Source organism: Tiliqua scincoides, unplaced genomic scaffold (genome assembly GCF_035046505.1).
Source record: "Tiliqua scincoides isolate rTilSci1 unplaced genomic scaffold, rTilSci1.hap2 HAP2_SCAFFOLD_105, whole genome shotgun sequence".
Classification (NCBI taxonomy): Eukaryota; Metazoa; Chordata; class Lepidosauria; order Squamata; family Scincidae; genus Tiliqua; species Tiliqua scincoides.
Window position 1 is genome coordinate 73,160 of NW_027101357.1, and position 25,738 is coordinate 98,897.

The window sequence follows — 25,738 nt, forward strand, 5'->3', positions numbered from 1 at the left end:
GAAACACACACGTGTTCACATTGCCACATCGTCTCCTGCTTTCACTGTTTCTGTTTGTGTCAAGCAGCTTGCAGCCTTACGAAATGAGATTGAGATCCGAATGAAGAAGAGCGTGCGGGAGGGCTGCACTGTCAGCTCCGAGGTGAGGCCCACTGTCAGTGTCCCCGGGGATATGTTCCTGTGTCCAAATGGTGTGGCACAGAGTGCATTCGAATGGGCATTCAGAAGCCTTGCCTTTTTCTGGGAAGAAAGCTTGTATTAAAGCTCCCGTGACTTCCTTGTGTGGAGACCCCTCTTCTTTCCTTTCCTCTGTAGACGATTTCTCTGAGCGTTAAAGGTCCTGGCCTGCAGCGGATGGTGCTGGTGGATTTGCCAGGTGTCATTAGCGTGAGTATGCCTTGCTCTAAGCAAGTGCTTTTCCAGCAAACACTGAAGCTGATTTCCACTTGCCACTTGGTCTTGCTCTGCATTGTCTGCAATATGCTAACTGCCAGTGACACTGCATTCGCCTTGAGGCTAAGAGAGTGGGCCTGGACCTGCTGCATGCAGAGCAGGCACTCTGTGACCCTCTCCAACAGGTAACATGTTGCACTGGGGCTTCAAAGATGCAATGCAACTCCCTGTTCAGCTGTAGACGCCCTAGTTGACCATGAGCACCACTCCCTCTGCCTCAGTTTCACTGCTGTGAAGTGGGAGTGCTGCTGATTTTATGTGAAACGGCAGCTGTGGGAGTGGATGAGAGGAGAAGGCTCACACAAATTCTCGGGGGGGGGGGGAGCATGCCAACAGACATCCAGTGCTTCCTTCTAGGCCTCTCTCTTTGAGAAGGACGTGGACGGATGAGAGATGGCAGTGCTGTGGGGCAACTTAAGGTTCATGGTAACAAAAAGGAGAGAGAGAGAGCTTATTCTCAGATACGGTACTTAGCTGGATGTTAGGAAGGCTCTTCTCTTTGGAGACTGGCTGGAGATGGCTTTTTCTGAGTTCTTTCCTGGGGTGAAGGGAGAACTTCCCACGTGGGACCTGGCACAAGACACTCTCCCTTCCTTGAGGTCCTGTGGCTGTGGAATTGGCCCACCAGCTCAATTGCTGTCTCATGAACGGAATTTAGGGCCAGAGTGAAAACTGACTGACATTTTAAAGTCATGGCAGGTAACTTGCCGGTGGTTGTCCTGTTTTTATTGCTGTTTTTTTGTGAATGTTCAGTGACTCAGGGTTTGTTTTTTGGTCCGTTGTACCTTACCTTTGGGTGCCTTTTAAGCTGACACGTGAATAATCTGTTTGACTCCTGCCATCTTTGTGCTGGCCTGGCCTTCTCACAGCAGTCCATTTGAGTACCAGGCATGGCAGCTGCCAATAGAAACATTTTTTTTTTGTTTGGAATGTGGATCTAACTCATTCCTTTGTGTTTTTAGGATGGAGAGAGGTGAATGGAAGCTAAGCAAAATAGGTGGAGGCCCGGGGCAAATTAATGGTCAGGATGTTTTAGTAGATAGAAAAGAACCTGCATTCTGATGGTTTTGTAGCTTGCCCTCCTTTGTTTTCTGTGTGCAATTATATTCACCACTTGGATTGTGAGCCCCTTGGGGACAATGATCTGTTTGTGGTGCACTGTGCCCTAAAAGGCAAAAATTAGCTTATCTTTTCCATTCATGAGAGACAAGAAGCAGTGGTGCTTAAACTTTGGGAGAGCCTGTGTCAGTTATACCTTAGAAAGAACTTGTTAATTGCAAGAGCAGGTCAGCCTCAACTCCTGCTAGGGAAGGTAGGTGTCCAATAACCTTTGAAATCCACTGGCCACCTCTCGTACTGAAAGGAGGACCCAGGTAAGATTAGACTGTCAGGACTAATATAGGTGTTTGATCTATCTCTTTCCAGTTCTTCACAATTATCTCCTCCCCCCCCCCCCCCCGGTCTCATTTCACAGACGGTGACATCAGGAATGGCTCCAGACACGAAGGAAGCCATCTTCAGCATGAGCAAAGCATATATGCAGAATCCAAATGCCATCATCCTTTGCATTCAAGGTGAGCAAGGAGATCAACCCTATTACTTGGGTCCTGATTGATGACACCCTGCACTGTGCCCCAAGACATCTGTTTGCTTAGAAGACTGAGCTTGGAATGTGAACCACACCTGCCCTTTGTGACCTGGGGTGGGGTGGGGGAGGCACAGGGCCGGATGTACGAATTTTGCCTTCCTGCTGGGGTTGGACTTCTTTGCCTTTTTTTCTTTCTTACTCTGTTAATCAGTTTTGTTTGCAGTTGTAGAGTGGGCAATTATTATTGTTTTAAAAGTTGACTAATTGAGCACAGTATATTTTAGCTCTTATGTTCTTTAACTGGTTGTGCTTCAGCTCCTGCCTTTTCTTTTAAGTCTTTTTGCATGTTCTGCAAGGTTGGATCAAAGTTTGGTTTCCCCTTTGCTTCCAGATGGGTCTGTGGATGCAGAGCGCAGCATCGTCACTGACTTGGTTAGCCAGATGGATCCTCAGGGGAAGAGGACAATCTTTGTCCTGACAAAAGTGGACCTCGCAGAGAAAAACGTGGCCAGCCCTAGCAGGGTGAGAGGAGCAGATTCTTCCTGCCAGTGCTTCTGAGGCTCTGTGCGAAGGTCTTCCTTTGACAGCCTGATCTATGCAGCCATTAGGAGCCCTTGGGTAACTTGTCTCACAGAAGTTGTGCAGATTCTTGCCTGTTTTTTGCATCCACACTCCAGAGAGATCCTGACAGCTCCTTGAGACATCATCTAAAGCATCTCCAGCAGCAGTTTCTGCTCACCTCACTTGCAGAAATTGACAAGCCAAACTCTCTTGAGTGTGTATAGGTGCAAAAAAAAAAGATGTATTTGTCTTTTTGCTTGTGTGATAATAGCAGCTGCAGGGAACTGGTGTAAGGTCAAACCAGGGTGCCAAGGAACAAAGAATCAGAGGCACAAGTAAAGGGTGGAGGAGACATGCCCTGGCAGCAGCAGGTGCCCCTTTAGGTGTCCAGGTGTCCTCGTGGCCTTGAGCCAGAAGACTAAGGGGAGAGGACCTCCACCTTCAAGTGTCTGAAGGACCCTCCTGCAGGAGGAGGAGCAGAGGACCCTGTGCTTCCTGCAGCCAGGACTAGAACCAGTGGGCAAAACCCTTCAGTGAAGCAGAGTTGGGTCAGACCTGAGGAAGTGATTTTTTACTTTCAGTGCCAACTGGCACTGGAGCTGCCTGCCTTGTGCTGCTGTGGCCTCCTCCTTTTGGGGGGTTTTCAAGCAGAGGCTGCCTGTCAGGGACACTGGAGCTGCTAGTGCTGAGCAAGAGATTGGATGAGGTGATGTCCTGGTTCCTTCCAACTGCAGCATCCTTGTATTCTAAGCTGGGATTATTTTGTGTTGTTAGTAAAAATGGTTTTATTTCATTTTTTATGTGAATTTTGCATTATATCGTGTTTCGCATTTACCAAAAAAAGCACCTCTAACTATAAGGTCACAGGCTGCAATCCTATGCACACTGACCTGGGCGTAAGTCCCACTGAACACAGTGGGACTTCTGAGTAGACATGCATAGGATTTGGTTGACACAGAGGACTTTTCCCTGGTGCATACTGAGGATCTCTTGAATTATGGCTTCAGCTTTTGAGTAAGATGGTTCTGTCCCCTTCGTTTTTATGCTGTTCCTCCATCGAAATTCAACATGTCATCCATTGTTTAACAACCAGTTCAGTGTGTGAGGGAGGCTATTAATGTACAGCACAGGCTTTTTAAATGTACACCACAGGCTGTCAAAAGCAGACATGGACCATGCTTTATGATTTTTAAATGGAATGTTTTGAAGTCCCAACCCACAGCTTATTTCAGGTGACTTAGCCAGGCTGTGTGTTCTGCTGCGATTCTCTGCAAGAGATTCTCTTCTCAGTGGCTCTTTCCTGTTTCACTGGATGATAAGAACATAAGAACAGCCCCACTGGATCAGGCCATAGGCCCATCTAGTCCAGCTTCCTGTATCTCACAGTGGCCCCACCAAGTGCCCCAGGGAGCACACCAGATAACAAGAGACCTCATCCTGGTGCCCTCCCCTGCATCTGGCATTCTGACATAACCCATTTCTAAAATCAGGAGGTTGCGCATACACATCATGGCTTGTACCCCATAATGGATTTTTCCTCCAGAAACTTGTCCAATCCCCTTTTAAAGGTGTCCAGGCTAGACGCCATCACCACATCCTGTGGCAAGGAGTTCCACAGACCGACCACACGCTGAGTAAAGAAATATTTTCTTTTGTCTGTTCTAACTCTCCCAACACTCAATTTTAGTGGATGTTCCCTGGTTCTGGTGTTATGTGAGAGTGTAAAGAGCATCTCTCTATCCACTCTGTCCATCCCCTGCATAATTTTGTATGTCTCAATCATGTCCCCCCTCAGGCGTCTCTTTTCTAGGCTGAAGAGGCCCAAACGCCGTAGCCTTTCCTCATAAGGAAGGTGCCCCAGCCCCCTAATCATCTTAGTTGCTCTCTTTTGCACCTTTTCCATTTCCACTATGTCTTTTTTGAGATGCAGCGACCAGAACTGGACACAATACTCCAGGTGTGGCTTTACCATAGATTTGTACAACAGTATTATAATATTAGCCGTTTTGTTCTCAATACCCTTCCTAATGATCCCAAGCATAGAATTGGCCTTCTTTACTGCCGCCGCACATTGGGTCGACACTTTCATCGACCTGTCCACCACCACCCCAAGATCTCCCTCCTGATCTGTCACAGACATCTCAGAACCCATCAGCCTATATCTAAAGTTTTTATTTTTTGCCCCAATGTGCATGACTTTACACTTACTTTACACTTACACTTTACACTTACATGATGCCATTTTGCAGTTTGAAAAGAGGACAGTTGAAAGTCTCTGTCTAATCAGCTTTCCTTCTTTCCTGTTTCCACAGATCCAGCAAATCATTGAAGGCAAGCTCTTCCCAATGAAGGCTCTTGGCTATTTTGCAGTGGTTACAGGAAAAGGTAGACCAAGTTCACTTTTGGACTCTGGAAGACGTGCTTTGTATACATGGATGACTTAAGCCTTTCCTCCTTTTTTCCTCTCATCTCTAGGAAATAGCTGTGAAAGTATTGAATCTATTAGAGAATATGAAGAGGAATTTTTCCAAAACTCAAAACTGCTAAAGTAAGCCCATACAGGTGCAACCTATTTATCCAAGGATTTTTTTGTCTCAAGGCGTATCGGGTGGGGGGAATTGAGTCGCACACACCTTTGCCCTGTGCTGGCGTCTCGCTCCCCTTCAAGGCAGCCCAAAACACTGCAGAAAGGCTCTGCCTGGCACAGGCAGGGAATAGCCCTAGAGCCATGGAAGAGGTTCCCCTTTCGAAGGAACAGTAAGGCTCCTGGAGCCCCTGAGCCAGCAAAGAGGCTGAAGAGGGTAGGGGGATCCAAAAACCTCTGTAGCCAGAACACGTGCAGCAAGGTGGAGCGCTCTCTCTCTCTCTCTCTCTCTCTCTCTCTCTCTCTCTCTCTCTCTCTCTCTCACACACACACACACACACACACACACACACACACACACAGGGGCAGGTGTGGTAATAACACAGGATTGCTTTAAAAAACCCAGGGAGTGTTTGCCGAATTCCCCCCCCCCCAGACTGAGATGGTGCAGGCTCTCTGTGCTCCAGCTACACAAACAATAACAGCCTAGTGTCTTCCCAGCAAGCAAAGCATGAGATTTCGCTACAATCCGATCCACACTTTCCTGGGAGTAAGCCCCATTGACTACAATGGGGCTTACTTCTGAGTAGAAACGCATAGGACTGGACTCTTAAAAGCTCAGCATCCCACCTGTGAAAGAAGCGGGGACAGCTGGCAACAGAGAGGGCTGAGTATGGAGCAGGAGGGGGGGAGGGAGAGATGATTGAGAACAGCTGCCTTAGTTTCCTTCCAGCCCCAAGTGTCAGGCTGCAGCGTATTTGCATAACTCTATGCAATTTAGCACAACACGTTTTTTCTTAATTGCTGTGGTCATGGAACAGAACTCACGCACATAAATAGGCTCCACCTGTATTTTATTTTGTGTTAGTGTATTTTGGATTCATGCCATTTGGCCAGTGTCGACTTTAGAACCTTTAGTGGACAGTTGGTCATTTCAGCCCCTCAAGCAATAAGGCACTTGTGTGACCACCTCCTGAGGAGCACTTTGGTGTCACCTGATCTGAAAGGCTTCTTGACACCACATGACATTCCTTTGAGTGGTGCTTGTCTCCCTCACCAACATGGTTTAAGGGCACCCCTAGCTTTCAGATGTTAGAGCTGCAGGATTAATCCTGCCAGAAAAACCATGTGGACTTGGCTTCTGTGTTAGTCCATGAACTCCAGCCTCTGATCCAGGGAGGTGCAGCAGTTTATGCATTCACGCAGGGCATTTCCACAGGGATTTGGGCTTGAAGATAATTCACAGGAGTATCCACAGAGTCTGTAGAGCAGCAAAGGCTTTTTTTTTGCCCCTTTGGCAAACTTGCAGCCTTCCAGTACTACACGCTGTAGTTCTGCACTCCGCAGTGCTCTCGAGTGACTTGGAGCAGATGTCAGAGGGTACAGTGGAGTGGTTTGGAGCAGGTGTTGGAGGGTACGGCTTCTGAAGGCACCCCTGCTGTGTCTTCAGAAGCCCCCAGTTTAGTGGGGGGGAGGGGCCAACCAGCAGCTGAGCAGACGTGCCTTTCTCGAGCTCTTGAAAGGCACTCTGTTTCTTCCCAAAAACTGTGAATCTGAGGAGACCCGAGGATTGTTTGTCAGTAGAGACAAACTCCTCCATGTGATGGCATGATCCCTGAGGAGATAAGGCCCGGCCAGGGGGGCTTTCCCCGGAGATTCCGCCTTCTTGGCAGCAATGGTGAAGAATTCATGCTGAATGAAGCTGAAGGCCCTAGCAGGGAAAGACGTTGAAAGACTTTATTCAGTAAGTGTTATTCTGTTTGTGTATGCCTGGCATGGACTGAGTAATAGGTTGCCTGATTTGGTTTTTTTTTTCTGCCATGAGAATAAGAGGAGTGGGGAAGGTTTCCCCCCCTCAGCTGTTTATCAGTGTGAGGAGAAATTGTAGAAGAGATTTACCAAGCTTGTTATCGATATATGAAAATATAATTATAACTTTACAACTCTGAATTTCGGTGGATTACAAATTAACTGTCCTGGGATAAAGTTTGTGTATTGGAGTGTTTATTGCCTTGGTTTGCTACTATCGTTTGGGAGTGCCTGAAAGAGCGGCTGGATGTTTGACATTCTTGCGAACTGAGGAATGCGGCTGCCAAGGCTACAAGTATAAACAGTAGATAAGAGAAACAGAAATAAAACAAGAACAGTGCACCAGTGACATCTAGTGGATTTAAAAAGACATTGCAAGAACTGGATTTGTGTTTATAAGTGGAGCAAGGAAGATAATACGCTGAGGACATCTAATGGTTTTAAAGAACATTGTGAGCAAAAGGTTTTACTCGACTTTATAATTTGTTTTTGTTATTGTTGATGAGTGACTAGAGGATTGATTGTTGATGTGATGTATAGATAACTGAAAGTGAAAGTGATTTGTTTGATAACAGATATTTGAGCATTACAGGAAGGAAGAACGAAGATGGCGGGTAAAACAGTGAAAGTTCAAAACTCGCCAGCGTCAGAGACGGGACTTGGAAAATTAGTACAAGAGGAATCAAAAGGGAAAGACTGGAAACAGACTATGCAAGACAACATGGAAAAGCTGTTGGCAATGGTACAGCAATATACAAACCAATCTGTACAGACTCAAGCTATCGTGGATGCTTTAACTAAACGCTTAGATGAACTTAGTGAACAACTGATGGATGTGAAAATTAGATCAGAAGAAAATAAACAAGAGATGGAGAAATTGGGACAAAAGATAAGAAAAGATCAAGATAAAATATCGAAGATAGAAGAAAATCAGCATGATGCAGAGACAACGTTAATGGAAATTCAGATGGATAGTGCAGCTCGAGTGGTGAGGATACAAAATATACCAGAAGAGAAAGGAGAAGATACGTTGCAACAGATTGTCAGGTTAATATCAGAATGGATTGATACAACGATGGAGGAGATATCTAAAGAATTGGATTCAGTGAGAAGAGTGAGCACTTTTTATCTGAGAAAACACAAATTACCAAGAGAAATTTATGTGAAATTCATCAGAACCTTTTACAGAGATAAATTACTGAAGGCCTCACAGGAAAAGGAATGGTTAGTGGATGATAATAAAGTCAGAATTTTGAGACATGTTCCATAAGTGAGGAAGAAGAGAAAGAGAAAATAATGAATGTGGCGGAAATGGACAGACTTTCAGAAATTTTGGATCACCAACGGAAACCGACACAAATTGAGCAATGGAAACCTTTTTATGCTTGGTTGAAAATGAAGTTTTAGAAATATATGATAGGGCATTTAGATTATTGTACTACATATATAATTTGATATGATATGATAGATGAATGATGAATGAAAAATATTAAGAGGTAAATTTAGAAGAATAAATTGATTACGATATGTAATGATTTATTAGTTTTAGTGATATATGATAATGATATATGATTTCCTGCACCCTTTTTGTGTAGTGAAGTGTGTAATGTTTTTTGTGTTATGTGTCATGTGTGTTTGTTTATATTAGTCTTTGAAAAATATTTTAAAAATTAAAAGAGAAAGCCCAGTTCAGTCCCTGGCCACGTCCTCAGGTGAGGCAGAGGAAGGTTCCTGAAGAGCTGCTGCCGGTCAGAGCTCTGCCCTGAGAGAAGGCAGCTCCTGCTGCACAAACGTTGCCTGTGGGGGGCACCCTGCGCTGCTCATGGGTGGGAAGAGCCTCGGGCTCCTCCAGGGCCAGGGGAAATGGGGTGGGAAGGACTTCCCAAATCTTCCAAATGCTTTTTCTGAATAAATCAATGCGACTTTAGAGGAAAACGGAATGAGAGAAACAGCAACGTGAGCATTTTTCCAGGGTCTCCTTTCCCCTCTCTTGCCCTGCTCCTGCTCCTCCTTCCTTACTATCTGGGTGTGCCAGACTTCTGTTTGTGGGAGGAGGACATGCACTGGCTGCTGAACTCCCCTGGTGTCCTCCTCATTGTCCTGTCTCTTGCAGGAAGTGCATGCTGAAGGCCCACCAAGTGACCACACGGAACCTCAGCCTTGCTGTGTCAGACCGCTTCTGGAGGATGGTGCGAGAGTCTGTGGAGCAGCAGGCAGATGCCTTTAAAGGTAACGGGTGCGTCTGTTCCTTCCGTTCAGAGCTGCGGTCTGGATGGCTGTGCTTCTGCACCCCTTGGGGCAGTTGATAACGTTTGAACAATGTTGTACTGCCAGTTACTGTAAGTTCCTTTTATATGGCTAGTTTCAGTCTTGCATTTTTGCTGCAGCCAGTGGATAAAAGCAGTCTGTTTACAGCTCCACAGAATTCTGCTACTCTCTCAATGTTTTCTTCCGTAGCAACACGGTTTAATTTGGAGACTGAATGGAAGAACAATTATCCTCGCTTGCGAGAGCTTGACAGGGTAAGTTCAGTTACTTTTTCACATTCATGTTTAATTTATATCTTCTTCTGTACAAAGTACTTATGTTCAAAGTGACTCTCGGTGCATACATACAGATGAGTCAAATAAGGAAAACACTGCTTGCCATGAGGGCAGGAACAGCAGCAGCACAGGAGCAGCAGTTCAGTCCAGCCTCACCTAGTATTCGTGGGTGCAGCTTCAAACAGAAATGGAATAGTTCAGTGTTTCATTCAGAAAGCACCATGTCGGCAAGAGACAGGCCAGTGTGTATTCACTCTGGGAGACCTCAGGCTCTGACATGGCCTCAGCAAGTGTCCTTTGTCAAGCTGAGTTATCATCTCATCCGTGGGGGCCTGTCTGCAGAGCAGAAGCACAGAGATTTGCCCTGCAGGACTGATGCAAGGGCACACACAATAAAAAGGTTGCTGAGCTGTGCGCAAGATGGTTGTTTTGTGGGAACTATGATGGAAATCGCCTTGCAGTGAGGTAGGGCTTGTGCTTGCACTTGGCATTTGAGTGCAGACCCTCTTAGCAGGAGAAATGTACTTTTTGGAGCAGCTCTTCTGGTTGGCTTGAAACAAATTAGGCCCTCTGAAGGAAGTGCTTCACCAGTTTGACATTCAGAGCCAAGCAGCCTGTTGGCTGTATACAGTATTGTGTGTTGGAAAAAGAAGGAAACTCAGCTGCTCATACAGACAAGGCTTGTTAGCAGACCCATAACTTTTGCCAACAAACCACTTTGTAAACCAGTTTATTTGAGATGCTACAACGTCTTATTACAAATACTGTGCTAATGAAATTTAATGAAGAAACGCTTTATCTTGTGCATAGGACAACTCAGGTTTTAAAATTGCTGCTCTTTTTTAGTGACAGGAAAGCCACCTTCAGTCAGTTCATCACCTTCGGAAGGCATCTTCTCCTAGGGGTCCCTTTATGTTCCGTGCAGTTGACTGGGGAAGGGTCACTCTGGGTGCCCTCCATTGGACAGGTTAGAGCTGCAGGGGAATGACTTCCCCAAAGAGGCCTCTTGGCTGATGCCGTGGTCTAATTTCCAGCTTCTGATCAAGGCAGATATGATTTCAGATCTGGTCAAGCCGCTGATCAAAGCCTTCTAAATGTGATCGACTCCATTATTTTTTATTACTGGTTGTACCTCCTGTGTTTGTTTTCATTACAGTGTTCTTTTTCTATCAACTGTTTTGGGCATTTTTTTTTACATGGGAAAGCAGTTTATAAATTAAATGTTTCCTGTAAGCTGAGTATCATACAAAACTGTATTGATGTCCTGTTGGAGCCATTATGTCTTACTGTTACACACTGTGTGGCAATATCAGAGGTCAGACGGTGGGGAGGAGGGGGGAAGCTGATCCATTCCCAATTCTGAAGTAAGGAAAGAGATTGATCAACTCCAGAATCATATTAAAGGTGAAAAGTAATCTCTTTTTATATACAAGTGGAGTTCACTCATATTCTGTATCTGGCAGTGGTGGGGTCCGGAGGTGAGAGTGTGTCAGGATATGAGAGTTGAGAAGCAGGGAGGGATGGGGCCAGAGAGCTTTGATAGTAAGGATAGAGGGCTTGGATGGAAGTGGTATTAGGCAGGAAGCCAGAGAAGAGATTTAAGGAAGGAGGGGACGTGGCTGAAGTGGCCAGGGAGGGTGATCTGTTTTGGGGGCAGAGTGCTGATAGAGGTGAATGGAGTTGAGCCTCTAGAACACAGCTTCTCAAATTGCAGATCACAATCTACTTGGTGGGTGGTAAAGCTGAAACGGATATGCTGATAGCCAAGAAAGAGAATACATGGACCTCTATGGAAACGGAGCCACATCTTGCGTTTAATCATGAGTAGGCAACTGTACCTTGTTCCATTGCAAAGCGTAGGCAGAAAGGAATTCAACATCACCAGAATGGCCCTGATCCACTGAACGCAGCCCCCAAAAAACACTTGAGGAGGAAGTCGCTCCCTCCACCCTGACAATTGTATTGAGCCCTATAGAAAGTAGAACTAAGCTACACATTTGCGTTGACTCACAAGTAAGCAAACTTGCCTTGGCTCGTGTTGAAGGTCAGGCAAAGGGAATGCAAGGCCACTGAAATGGTCCCGATCTGATGAAAGTGGAGCTCAACAAATGCAGGGCCCTCCCAATCACACTCTCAAAAGGATAAAAAACTTGATAAAAAACTTACCAGCTTGAGCTGGTAAGGTGGATTTTTTTTTCTTTTTTAGACTTGTAAAGTGAGGTTGTCCTGATAGTGTGTCATTTTAAACAGTGGGTTCTGGTGCTAATAGATTTGGGGACAATTGCTTTTTTGGAAAAGGTTGTTTTCTTTTCCAGACTCACCCTGCCCAAGTGAAACCTCTTTTTCCCTCCTCATCACTTTGGGGTTTTAATGCTGTTTAGAGGGATGCTTTGTATCTCAGTCTAGCCCAGACAAAAAACATGTTGGATTTAAAACTGAATTCATCCCAAATCACATAAGAACTTAAATTGAACTGGGTAGGGCTAAAAATCCTACTAATTTTTTTTAGGGAGGGGGTTGAGGTTACTGCAGGCAGGCTTTTAATGAGGCAATCAGGTCTCCCAGAGCCTGCAGCAGAATGTGTTAACATAAGAAAGAGGCTCTTAAGAAGAGGCAGCCTGTGTCTGGCAGCCTGTGCAGTCAGTGCCTGTCTGGCAGGGAGTTCTGTTTATACAACAAAAGCACTAGATTGGCTGGATGTTTGCTTAACAATGCAGTTGCATAACAACAGGGATCAGAGAACACATCCCCCTTGTTAAGTGGTGCACACCTGTTATTTGTTTTACTTTTATTTAATCATTTAAAATTATTTTAATTTGTTTGATGATGTCACTTCCAGTCATGACATCACTTCCAGGGGGTCCCAGACAGATTGTCATTCTAAAACTGGGTCCTGGTGCTAAAAAATTTTGAGAACCACTGGTCTAGAAGAGAAGCCAGAAGGCTGCAGCAGTCAAGGCAAGCAGTGACCAGGCCATGCACTAGAGATGTGCATGGAGGACGAATATGGAGGAGGGGCCATATTCTTGCAGTATTGCGGAGGGAGAAATGGTGATTGAGGAACAAACTGCATACAGGAACATGGAAAGGGAGAAAAGTCAGATACGAGTAAAACTGAGGTGTTGAGTAAGGCGGATTGTGACACACACTGCTGAGGGAGGTGGTTGACTCTCCTTCACTGGAGATCTTCAAGCAGAGGCTCAACAAGCACCTACTGGAAATCCTTTAGAAGGATTTCCTGCTTCAGGCAGGGGTTGGACTAGACCTATTAGGCCCATATGATTCAATAGATAAGGAGAGGGAAGGTCTTGGGGGGACAAGGAGTTCAGTCTTGGACTTACTTATGTCCAAGGAAGGGTGTTATGCAGGGCCTCAAACAAAATGGATGCCCTGCTCTGGAGCCGTGTGAACTGGGCTGAACTATTCTTCATGGAGAAGTGTTTTTCTTGACAGGGCTGTTTTTTGAAAGACAAAAAGAGTCTGCCCCACCCCTGGCTTCCACCATAGTTGCCTGGCAGAGCACATGCTGTGTGTGGGGAAGGCCTCAGATAGTAAGGGGTGAACAAGACCCTCTCTCTTGGAGAGTGCTGCTAGCCAGGACAGAACATGTGGGACCACTGGGTGGCCAGTAGCCTGATCTGGGATAATGCAACCTCTGTGTGTATACGCTTGACAGAAGCACCTCGATCAATGCCTGGGACTTTTATTTCTTTCTTTGTTTGGTCTAGGATGAACTGTTTGAAAAAGCTAAAAATGAAATCCTCGATGAAGTCATAAGTTTGAGCCAGGTGACGCCAAAGCACTGGTACAGTAACTAGTTGATCTTCTGATTTTTGTTTGGTGATGTGATGAGATCTGTTAAGGTTAAAATAGTCTGCTGTAAATTCTCTTTGACAGTGCTGTTGCTGTGTGTCTTTATGATCCATCTGGAATCTATTAGCTCCTTTCTCCCTGTAAAATATTTATTGCTTCTGTGTGAGCAGCTTAGTGACTCCTGGCCACGCTTTGAGGAACTGACAGTTTTGCAGAGCATCTTAAGAGAAGATGGAGCATATATTGACTCTTTTATTCCAGAAATTACACGGAATGGGAAAGGAGAGTGTGTCAGATAGTCTAAATATAGGTAGAGTGCAATTATGTGCAGGACTATGAATGCTCCACGTTTTGCTTAAATGAAGAAAAAGTGAGAGGGGGAACTTTGGCATCTAGAAAGCCTGATTTTAGTGGTCTGTATACAGCCTGCCAGTTTGTGCATGTGTGTGTCTGCTGGTCATGAGGAGGAGCCAAGTACCTGGCTGAGCACTGACCACTGGAAATGGCTATTCCCTCACCTCTACATACACAGCCTATGTGACATTTCACCAGGAGTTATTTTCTGCAAACTTCCAGGCCCACCTTTCTAAGCAGAGGTGCTAGAAGCCTTCTGAGAACGGATATTTAGGAACACGGCAATCACAGAACGTTCATTCTCGGCCCTGGCATGGTGTGTTCTACTGGGAAGTGTAACCCCTTGTAGGTTAGATCTCTTGCCATTGGTTGAAGTGCTCATCTTTGGGTAGCAGTAGGAGTTTTGTTGAACAGTTTAATTTACTCTGGGCCAGAGCTTGAAATAAACCATCATATGTGTAAAGACCATTGTGGCTTCTGGTTTCCCAAATTTTCTCTCTCTCTCTCTCTCTCTCTCTCTCTCTCTCTCTCTCTCTCTCTCTCTCTCTCTGTGTCTTTCTATCTGTACTTGTAAGATCGAGTCCCTTTAAGTCTTATAAACAGCTTTTTAAGTCCAATTAAAAGTGTTCAGACTTGAAGACTGTGGTCCAACAGAGCACCTTTCACCTGACATTTCACCCCATCTGTGGAGGGCATTTTCAAAGGTTCCAAGATCCAAAGATCACCACTATTCCATTCCCCGTCCCTGGAAGAAAGCAGAGTTTTAAGTTCTACTGATTGCTAGGCATGTGTTTTCAATCAGCACCCAAGCATTAGGTTGTCTGTCAGCCAAAAAAAGCAGTCACTTGCTCTCCTATAAGTCAGGGGTGTTCAGACTTTTAGCAGGAGGGCCACATTATCTCTCTGACACTGTGTCAGGGGCCAGGAAAAAAAATTAATTTACATTTAAAGTTTGAATAAATTTACACAGATGAATATATTAGAGATGGAACTTACATGCATGAATGAAGGTCTTGCAATAGCTCAAGCTTGGCCTGTAAAAGGCCTTGCACTGGCCTTTCCTTCGCTGCTGCTAATGCATTACAGATGTGAAACAGCAAGCAGTGGAGGGAGCCGTCGTCCCACAGCTCATGCGAGAGGTTGAACAGTCCCCCATGCGGAGAGCTGTCAGACCAGCGCAGACTCCAGCAAGTCTTCCGAGGGCCCGAGGCTTATTGGAGACTGGGGGCTCCCTGCGAGCCTGATTGGAGGTCCCCATAGGCAGCAAATGTCCCGCAGGCTGGGGTTTGGGCTCCCCTGCTAGAAGTAGTAGTGCTGCGTTCTTTTCCTTATTCGTTCTCTATTAAAGTGACAGCACCTCTTCACTTTGGGTCTTTCTTTATTAACTTTGTTTACTATCTTTACTATCTCAAGGGTCAAGAGCCAGGTATTACTGATACTTAGTGTTTCCTCCTTTCTACTTGTCAATGCTTTTGTGTTTCTATCTTTGGATCATGGAACTTTTTGAAAAGATATTTTGTTGGACCATGGTCTTCAAGCCCAGACACTTATTATTATTATTATTATTATTATTATTATTATTATTATTATTATTATTATTATTATTATACCGCTTTTCAGCAAAAAATTCACAAAGCGGTTTACAGAGAACAATCAAGCAACGAATCGCTCCCTGTCCCGAAAGGGCTCACAATCTAAAAAGATGCAAAAGAACACCAGCAGACAGCCACTAGAAAAGACACTGCTGGGGTGAGGTAGGCCAGTTACTCCCCCCTGCTAAAAAGAGGAGCACCCACTTGAAAAAGTGCCTCTTACCCAATTAGCAGGGGTAAATTTAATTGGACTATTGTACATTCCGGCCATGAAAGCATCTGTACGCTTGTAACTTTTATAAGGTTTGCAAGCCTGTGTACCCGCTTTGCTTTTAAGGGTTATAGCTGGCTTGCAACCACCTGGGCTCACTTGGCAGCTAGGAATTTACCACCATGTGAGGGAGAAGGGAGAGGCTCTCTGGCAGTAAAGCAAAGGCTGGAACAAACTGACTCACTAAGAAGCGACCAGAAGGACGACAGGGATGTTCATGCTTTTTGGTTGATCCTTCCCAGGTTGAGCTTGAGAGGCTGGCAGGGACCTGAATGAGGCAGCTATCTCTCAGCTGGAGTATCTGAGGTAGAGCAAAGTCTAGCTGAAGCTACACAGCTATGTGTCTGGCTGGGGGGGGGTCTCTTGGAAGACTTCCCCCACTGCCTCTGCATAGTATAGCAGAGATGGCACTGCCTGACATTTGCACATCCATTTTGTGGACTAGAGAGTTTTGTTTTCACCACAAGATGAGCCTTTCACATCACTACATGGGGCCTTTGTCTTGCCTGTGTGAGGCAAGCTCTTGCTGTTTCTCCTCTTCAGGGAGGAGATCCTTCAGAAGACCCTGTGGGAGAGGGTCTCAACGCATGTGATAGAAAACATCTACCTTCCAGCAGCACAGACCATGAATTCGGGGACCTTCAACACCACCGTGGACATCAAACTGAAACAGTGGACTGACAAGCAGCTGCCCACCAAAGCAGTGGAGGTGAGAGTCTTGCTAGCTGGGCACAGGGCAAATGCTGCTTCTGTGGCATCCTGCTGCCTTTGCAAGGTGGCCCTGAAGGGTGACATTTCAGGCTGCTCTGTTGTGTGCACTTGTGCAACTTTAGAGTGGGGTTTATGCTGAGGTTTTCCGAGGGTGGGGGGAGGGGTGCCAAAGGGCATGTGCTAGATGCTGCTGCAGCAGAAGAATCCAAGCCAGTTCCCAACATTCAGCCCCTCCATCTAACTTGGGTCTCCTTGCCAACCATCTTTGAGCCTTTGTTCCCTCAGTGTCTTCCAGTAACAGGCAGCTCTCCTGCCCCCAGGCCCTGTTTGACGGGAGGTTACTCCTTGATTTCTTCGCTTCCCTCACAGCTCTGTGCCTTCACTATCTCTCTTAGTCCACAGTCTGCTGAATGCACACATGCTTCTGACACATTTATTCACTAATGAAGAAGATTGTCCAGCACGGCTGTCCATGCCCCCTTTGCAGATATCAGCCCCCACTGTGTCCTGTATGACACAGCTCCATTCAATCAAATCAGCCTTTTGTTTTCTTCAAATGGCACTGTCGGTTAACACCCAGTGACGGGTCTTTTCCCCCTTGGCTACTGAAGAATATTCAGGAGTATATGAACTAGATGGGCCTATGGCCTGATCCAGCGGGGCTGTTCTTATGTCCTTATGACAGGCTATGGGCAGCTTTGCCTTATTGTTACACATAGAAGGCAGGTGGTGTGATCCAGAGAGACCTTTTGACCACCCAGTGCCATGCCCGCTGTCCCCCGGCTGTATCCCCTTAGAGTGCAGGTTGGGACCTCCCTGTGCTTGGCAGTGTCTGATGACAGAACCTCGTTGCCAAATGTCCAGGTGGCCTGGGCGACTCTGCAGGAGGAGTTTTCTCGCTTCATGACTGAGGAGAAGGGCAAAGAGCATGACGATATCTTTGACAAACTGAAGCAGGCTGTGAAGGAGGAGAGCATCAAACGGCACAAGTGGAATGAGAAAGCGGAAGACAGCTTGGTAAGCCTAGCCTTACATAGAGATGGTTGTCCTTGGGGACGCAAAGGAATGATGCTCAAACAGGCATCTTGTGCTCATTCTCTCTCTCTCGCTCTTAACAACTGTAACTTCTGGATGTAGATGAGCCCTTCTTTAAAAAGTGTATGTGTTGGAGGTGTTCAGTCCAGTATCTGGGTTTGGATCGCTATGTTTGACAATGCTAATGCCATTGTCCAAAGAAGCAGCCTGTTTGCCCAGTGAGATGGGAAAGGATATTCCGTCACCTGTCCTGGCACAGCCAGCCTGTCCTGTTCTCGGAAGCGCAGAGCAGGCGATGGGGTTGGCTGCGGTTCCTCCCCACGCCTGCCTGGCTGACCTGGCCGGTGCTTTTTCTTTCGGACTCATTCTGTACCCCTTGCCAAATCCTCGGAGTTTCTGAGCAGAAGCACTCTGGGCCTGGTCCCCTTGTCCTCTCTCTGTCTTGAGCAAGTGTTGTTGGCTGGCGAGTGACTAGTGAGCAACATGCACTAATGGTGGGGCTGTGCTTTGACAGAGGGTCATCCAGCACAATGCCTTAGAGGACCGCTCCATATCCGACAAGCAGCAGTGGGATGCAGCTATCCAGTTCATGGAAGAGACGCTCCAAAGTCGCTTGAAGGATAGTAAGTACCCCCGTCTGTGAGTCCTCCTTGTCTGCCCGAGGGGGCCCCTTGCCTGTCGGTGGTCTCTAGTCAGGTCACCATAGCCCCTGCCCTCCATCCCTGGGAAGCTTCTGTTAAAATCCACCTCCTCTCCACTGCTCTTCTTGCATGTCTCACGTGGCCTGACTCTGGCTGGAGGTACTTCCTTCCATGGCTGCCTGCACTCTCCCCTTTCACTGGTGGGCTCCCTTTCTTTCCATCTTGCACCATCTCGTGGGCCCTCCTACTGCTCAGTTCTACGTCCTTCTCTTTGTAAAGACTTGTTGGCAGGGCTGGTCATCCCAGAGAGTCTCCTGTGGCACAGTTTGCAGGCACAGCAGGACTCCACTTCCCTTTGCACCTCTAAGTTGCTGTTGCCTTTCGCCCACTGCAACCCTTGTTCCTGCCCTCGGTGCCCCTGACTTGCTCTCTGCTCCAGCAGCACCCACTTTGTTCCATGGCTGTTTCATTTTCTATTGTGAAGCATCCCACTAACTCCACTAACACCAGCAAACGGCCACTGGAAGAGATGCTGCAGAGAGCTGTGGTGGGACAGTTCCTCTCTCTCCCTGCTAAGCGCAAGAGGAGCCCCACTTGACAAAGTGCCTCTTTTTCCAGTCAGCAGACAGTTGCTGAGCACCTGTGAAATGTCAGCAATAGCAGGACTGCTTTGTTCTTGCATGTTGTTATCCCTCCTGCCATTTCTCAGGTCTTGACAACAATTACTGAGAAGGTGGCTACTGCTCCCCCCTTTTCAGGCAGCTCATGCAGGGTGAGGGCCCAGTGTCAGGCCACAAGCTTCCTTGCTGAGGCCTCAGGCTTCCTGGCCTGCCTGCTGTGCTGTGCTCCACTGTCTGCTCCACTAGCTTCCCTCTTCACCTGGCATGTGGCGTGTCCATCGGATTGCGAGTGCAGTGGAATCACCTCAAGATTGGGGTGGTTTGCTGCATTGTTGAGGGACTGCCTCAGTAGACAGAAGGAATCAGTCTGGAATGAAAATAAAGAATAAAGTTTTAAAAGGCCCTGGTCCAAGCTGAGCATGCTCGGGGGCCCCAGGAACCACAGAGTGTGGACATGGTGATGGGGGGGTGCAGGGTTTCATTAACCTGCTTGAGCCCTTGGCAGCTGGGGGGGTGGTATTGGGGCCAGTCCATGCAGCCTGTCTTAGTGTGTATCTTGCCAGGCACAGCACCAGGTTCTCCTGCAGCATCCAAGAGAGGTTTTGTTGTCCCTGTGCTTTGCTTCCTCTAGCTGAGTCGGTGATTGAAGACATGGTGGGCCCAGATTGGAAAAAAAGGTGGCTTTTCTGGGTGAGACGCACCAAGGAACAGGTAAAAGGAAGTTGCTGTCTAGGGGGTCAGGTGGGGCAGCAAAGCCTTGCTTGTGCTGAGCGTCATTCTGGTGTGCGCGCTCGCTCTCTCTGTCATTTCCCACTGTGCTCTTGTCAAAAGGGCAGCTCGGGGAAATGCCTCAGTTTAAGATCACATTAAAACGCAGGACCAGCTTGGCCCCTTCAATGCTGTGTCCACACAGGCTCTTTGTTACTTGATGTGCACTGCTCAAAGCGGCCCTCTGGATGCTCAAATGGCCCCAGCCCACCCCTCAGACCTCCCTGCATTTTGCCCTGGAGTGTTCTCCAAGGCCCAGTTGGCAACTCCTTGTATCTTCCTTCTTTCAGTGTGCTCCTATTCCAGGACGTGTGCTCCTGATGCCATCAGACATTAGAATGTGTGTGTGTTGGGTGATGTGGCCATGAGAGAATTCTTGATTTTACAGGCCTGCTTAGACAGTTCTCTAAAACACTCCGGTGATTGTGATGAAGCCTCTGGGAGCTTTGGGCTCGTGCTCATGCATGCCAGAGCAGGAGAATGAGAGCCCCATCCTAATTTCTCCCTCCCCCCACCAAAAATGGGTGCACTATATATAGTGGGGTGGGGCAAATTGGGAGGTTTCATCAGGGAAAGGGGATTTAAATTCCCTTAGCATAAGCCTCCTGACCTGCAGTGAGTTCCCTTGGCCCTGCGCTGGTGCCTTTGCTGAAGGTGATAGGATTCAACCACCCCACCTGCAACCTCCCCATCCCCATTTTGCCCCTCCCTGCCCCCACTGTTGCCTTGCCTGTTCTGGAGATGTAGGCAACTCTGGTGATAGTCCTGGAATGCTGCCTTCAGTGGAGCGCTGTGCTTTCCATTTGCGACAATGGAAGGAAGTGCCTTCTGTTTTCGCATAGGGCTCCACGCAGAGGCTGGATCCTCAGTAGGATTGGGCCATGAATGTTTTTGCTTCCCCTCTTAGAAGAAGCCACAGTTCTTTGTTGCCTCTGAGTGTGGGAAGCTGGTTTGACAGCTGGAGTTAGAACTGGCAGGACATCTGACCAAGTGGTTTTTTGTTTAATTTTTATGTTAATATTGAATTAATGCAATGTAGAGGAGGTTGGGTGGGAGGGGGTGAAAGTTCAGATAAGCAACGGCATCTCTCTTGTCTAAGGCCATTCGCAGCGAAACAAAAAATGAGCTGGAGAAGATGATAAAATGCAATGAGGAGCACCCAGCCTATCTTGCCAGCGATGAGGTCACAACCGTGCGAAAAAACCTTGAGGCCCGAGGGGTGGCTGTGGATCCATGCTTGGTAAGAAACCCCCTGCCGCAGGCGTATGAGCACTGGATTCCAGCTGTAGCAAACAGTTGCCCTCTGGGGAGGTTAGGCGTGTAAGGCCAGCCAGGGGGTCCTGCCCCTGGGAGTGCTGTAGTCTGCCTGCAGCTTGCCTGGCCAGGGGCTGGCGCAGTTTCGGGATTCTGAACCCAGGAGTCAGAACTTGTGGAGGAGCATCTGGATTAATGTTCTGCCTGCTCACACCGGTTAGAGACTCCGCAGGAGCACCAGATGTCTTGGCTTATTTTCTCCACCTGTCTTGGAGCAGTTTTTCCAGAAAGAGCAGGTGCTGTTGGAGATTGGGGGGGGTATGCCTGTGTTGGAGGGTGGCATCCAGAGGCATTGGGTGGTAGTGGTGGCAGTAGTAGCAATAGCAGCCTCTTTGATGATGGCCAGCTGCTTTCCACGTGAGGCTGCCAGCCCAGGCTCCAATGGCATCTGGCATCAGGCCAATGATTGCCAAATGTTTCTGTCTGATCCCAGATTAAAGACACCTGGCACCAAGTCTACAGGCGGCACTTCCTGAAGAAGGCTCTGGGCCACTGCAATCTCTGCCGGAGAGGCTTTTATTACTACCAGAGGCATTTTGTGGACTCTGAGGTAAGTAAACAATCATGTGGCTTTTCCTGCTGGGAGGCTGGCAGCTCTCTCCTGATGTCTGGCCAGATGTGTGGAACTTCCTGCTCACCTCTCTTTTGGGTACTGTTTGCCAGAACTATCCACCAGAGGGCAGTCTTGGGGTAAGCAAGCACTTGCCTTCCCTCCCCCACCCCAGTTAAGGTTGGCGGCTTTAGGGACAAAGGCTGCAGTCAAGGCAAGGCCCTGCCACTTTGGCTCAGTCACTGTTCCAGGCAGAAGGTGGAGTATCACTAGCCAGTGTTCAGCTTTATGTGCACCAGCTCAGATTGGAAGGAAGCAGCTCTGTCCCGGCAGCAACTAATAACTGTTTTGTCACCATTGTAATTTCCAGCCTCTGAGCGGCCCGCTTGGAGGCAGGCTGTGCAGCATGGCCTTTCCCAGTTTGAAGAGACACTTGGCCAACAGTCTGAGGCAAAGAAGGAAGGCCCATAGCCAGGGAGACAGACCAGGGACAGACTGCACTTGCTCCCGGTGTGGAAGGGATTTTCACTCCCGGATTGGCCTTTTCAGCCACACTAGACGCTGTGCCAGAACCACCTTTCAGAGCGCGATACCAGAGTCTCTCGAGACTGAAGGTTGCCAACATACAATTTCCAGTCTCCCATTTTTTGGCCTTGACCTTGCATAGCTCAGCGCAGCTCCAGCGAAGCTGCCAACATTCCCATCATGTGTGCCCTGCCGCAACCCTGGCGCATGTGATGCTTCCCCACCTTAGTTTTCCCCTCCCAAAATGGAAATAAAAATTACCTATTTGGCCATGTGGCTGTTCGGGTGACTGGAACTGGGATGTGTTGGTTTTGGTGCCATTCCGTTCTGCTCAGTGATAGTTCAGTGCATGCCAATTGCCTGGTTTCATGCAAGGCGGTTAGTCAGTTTGGGGGAAGACCCCAAATCCACTGGTCCCTTGAAGCTGGAATTGTCTTTTATGGAAACTCTTTGCCTACCACAGTAAGGGACAGAAGGCAGCTTAATATTGCACCCACCCCGCTCATCCCTTGTCTGCATGTGAAACACCCATGTGCAAGAGTTTGTCCTTGCCGTCCATGTGCAGTAACAGCCTCTCTTTTGAAGTGAATGGGAAGGACCCTCTTCCTGCAGCCTCTCTGAATGCCAGTGGAGCAACCCAAGACTCCTGATTAGAGGTGGCATATTTACGGCTCCTTTGCTGGACCAAGGAAACTTGCACCACTTGCTTAACTCGCCTTCAGGCTTCAGGAAGCCTCCAAGGCCAGCCCTTAAGGCCAGATGAGCAGAGAACTGCCAGCTGAATATGGATCGTGCCTGTCTTGCCCTCAGTGGAACCTGCTGGCTGCACTTATGACGGATGAAGGTGCTGCAGCCTCTGGTTGCCTTTTCTGAGGGAAAGCCTGCATGGCTTTAGTAGAGCTGGCTCGTTTTCCTCACATACTTGTGATGCTTGCTCCCCCCCCCCCCCCCGCTGGTGTTTTGAGTATTGTATGTGGCTTTGAATGTTGGGGAAGTGGCCTGTTGTTTCCTGAGTGCTGATGTGCTTCTCTGGCGGTTTCAGCTCGAGTGCAACGATGTGGTCCTTTTCTGGCGGATACAGCGGATGCTGGCCATCACTGCCAACACCTTGAGGCAGCAGCTGACCAACACAGAAGGTGTGTCTGGCTGCTGATGCTGCCATGCCTGGGGGCTGTTCTGGTTGGGAGTCGTGAGGTACAGGCAGTCCTTTGTTGCTCTAGTTGCAGTCTTGAGTTCACTGCTTGCATATCTGCAGTGTGTGCGGGGGGTGGCTTTTGGTTTGCTTAATGCCGCCTCTAATTGATGTGTGTGTTTTATTGGAGGTCTCCGTAGTTTGCCTTAGAGGCGAGAGAGGTAGGGTGGAAATACTTTACGATACAGAGAAAAAGTTGGGGATCCCCCTTTAGGGGCATATCCATGACCTGTATGGTGATGTTAAAGCACAGCACCTTGGGGTAGCTGAACTGTGGCTCCCAGGGAATCCGTTGTGACGCTGACAGGGTGCCATGGATAATTACGGCCTGCCTTTCTTCCACTGAACCCAGACAGGGCACCGGGTACTCCTGGGTGACCTCTGGCCACTGCCCTGACTGCTGTGTTGGTTGTCCTGCAGCTGTGCTTAGGACTGTGCAGCAACAAGACCCTCTGCCATGATGGAACAGCTAATGTGTCCTGCTAGGTGCTGGTTGGCCCTATTTTTTTAACTCCAGTGTGTGTTTCTATTTATATCTCCGTGCACCCTTTTTACAGTGAGGCGCCTTGAGAAGAATGTCAAAGAAGTGCTGGAGGATTTTGCTGAGGACTGCGAGAAGAAGGTGAAGCTGCTCACAGGGAAGAGAGTCCAGCTGGCAGAGGACCTCAGTGAGTATTGCGTTGGCTGGTACAAGGAGTGGGATGAAGTCCCCCCCCCCCGCAACAAGCTGAGTGCCTCATTCTGGAGGGAGGCGCCTCTCTGTTTTGTTTAAAAGTTGGCGCCCATTTCTGAACTCTGGGGTTTGAGTCCTCTGCCTCACAGATGTTTCCAGCCGTGTAGAACCGTGACCCACTGAAGGAGCTGCTGGGTGTGGTCAGAGTCTGCCTGTTTCAGGCACACACACACACACACACACACCATGCTTGTCTTTTTTACTCTGCCTTTATAAGTGTAGTAAAAAGTGCAGGAGCTTCTGTTTTTATGGCCTTTGATTGAACCCACTGCAGCACATTTTTGCATTGCCCAGAACTCTTCAGCAGGCAAGAGAGTGAGTGAAAGCACCCTGTGCAACTTGCAAGCTGGCTGCCTGCAGGAGCGAAGAGGCCTTTGGGGCCATTCTTGGGCTCAGATGGGTGCAACCGCTCACAATGGGCAGGTGTCTCTTGACGCTCCCCTGTCAGTGTCAGGCTTCTGTGATCGGGCTGGGTGGCTGCAACCCCCCCAGTGGTGAGCGCAAAGTTGGGCCATGCAGGTCTTTGTGACATAGGTGCTGTCCCTGTGCCTCCCCTTCTGCATTAGCGCATTATTCTGCAGCACCATTCCCTAATGAGTGCATTTCTTTGCCAGCAACGCTTCTGATCTGCTTGGATTTGCCCCTACCTGGACAGGCATTGCTCACATTGTCTACGAAGGGCTTGGTCGTTTGCTTCCACTTAGGTGCCCCAGGGGATGTTTTCTGCTGTCGAGAGGCTGTGATGATCAGTCAGGGTGCAAGCCATTGGTTTTCCTCTTCCCTGTGACCTCTGGGACAGATTCTTCCAGGCCTTAATTTCCCTCCTATGAGAATTCTTGTTTTATCTCCTGTGATGTTATCAGCTAGTTAAGGCATTCCCCGGGGAAGAAAAACACAAGTGGGCACAAACTGCAAAGCACCCAAGAGGCAGAGTCGACAACCCCGTTTCGGAGGTGTGTGATGGAAGCAGCACATCATGAAGTCTGTCTCTAGTGTCTTGGGAGGTCCTCTTGGGGTGTAAATCATTTCCGGATGAATATTGTTGGGTCAGAATCAAGAACAGTGTTTTATGGCTCAGGGAAACTGGGGTGGGTGTAAAATACTTCAGCTGCCTGGGAAGATCTGCTTAGTGAAGGGAGTGTTTTTTGCTGCATCCCTGACTTCCTGCCTCTGTGGACTGCTCTCTGCTGTCTGATGCCTCAGCATCTCCCAGGCAGGGAGACGTCCCAGTCAGGGACAGTTTGTGTGTTTTCTTTGGAACTTGCCTGGGCCTGCTGCCTTCTCCATTGTGGCAGTTTGCAGACTTGGTCACCAGATCAGATCCTTCCTTGCAGCTGCTGTGCCACATGTCTTGGCTTGCTTGCCACCTAGCAGTGCTCACACAATGCAGTGGACAGGTCGCCACTTTGTGGGCAGCCTTTCAAGGCTTGTGAAGTGGCACTCTCTTTTTCGCAAATGCCTCGTGCACGTTTCATTGCGCTTTCCCCCAGAAAGGTCTCTGAATTCTTCTTGTCTGGGAAGCGGTTTTGAAATCCTGTCCCAAGTATAACCCGGGGATTCCCCAGACTGACGGTGGGTGAAAGAACCAAACCAGCCTGCTTGTGCGTGCATCATTTGCAGTCCCACTGTTTTGGTGAAGTTTGGTCACCGAATGGGTGTGCTTTTAAAAGTTTCAGAAATGCTGCTGTGCAGAGTGATCATCATGCGCAGAGCATCTGCAGTGGAGTCCAAATATCTGAAGGCCCCTCTCTGCCTGAATGAAGTCTCTTAACTATGAAATTGTCACACCAAATCAAGCCAGCATTTTAACTGGCTCGGGCAGCAGCAAATGCTGCAGACAAGTTTGCAGGCACAATGCTGGGATTGTTTCAGATGCTGATGTTATGTGTCCTCTTCCAGTCTAAATCATGCCCAAGATGGTTTACAGGTACAGAGATAAAAACGTAAACTGGGCTGGTCAAAAAATGTTTGGTCACCTGCCACTGAAATGATGGCCAAATATCCAGAGCCTAATTTCGTTTGAATTGCAACTGCGAGAGGGACTCGGCAATCACAGAACACAGACCTGTATGAGGACCATT

The 25,738-nt window shown here is 48.0% G+C and overlaps 1 protein-coding gene across 1 annotated transcript in view; it reads left to right on the forward strand.

Moving 5' to 3' along the window:
- LOC136635829 (dynamin-like GTPase OPA1, mitochondrial) overlaps positions 1-23,592 on the forward strand; it is a gene marked incomplete at its 3' end in the record, with an annotated part of 65,410 nt that extends 41,818 nt beyond the window's left edge. Inside the window, exons 13-29 of the mRNA XM_066610951.1 lie at positions 68-142; positions 316-387; positions 1,928-2,027; positions 2,433-2,563; positions 4,915-4,987; positions 5,078-5,150; positions 9,109-9,224; positions 9,453-9,517; positions 13,267-13,343; positions 16,112-16,277; positions 17,144-17,296; positions 17,829-17,937; positions 19,207-19,286; positions 20,443-20,583; positions 21,091-21,207; positions 22,775-22,868; positions 23,482-23,592. Coding sequence (XP_066467048.1) covers positions 68-142; positions 316-387; positions 1,928-2,027; positions 2,433-2,563; positions 4,915-4,987; positions 5,078-5,150; positions 9,109-9,224; positions 9,453-9,517; positions 13,267-13,343; positions 16,112-16,277; positions 17,144-17,296; positions 17,829-17,937; positions 19,207-19,286; positions 20,443-20,583; positions 21,091-21,207; positions 22,775-22,868; positions 23,482-23,592 — 1,753 coding nt within the window. The remainder of the gene's footprint in view (positions 1-67; positions 143-315; positions 388-1,927; positions 2,028-2,432; positions 2,564-4,914; positions 4,988-5,077; positions 5,151-9,108; positions 9,225-9,452; positions 9,518-13,266; positions 13,344-16,111; positions 16,278-17,143; positions 17,297-17,828; positions 17,938-19,206; positions 19,287-20,442; positions 20,584-21,090; positions 21,208-22,774; positions 22,869-23,481) is intronic.
- Between the last annotated feature and the right edge of the window lie 2,146 nt (positions 23,593-25,738).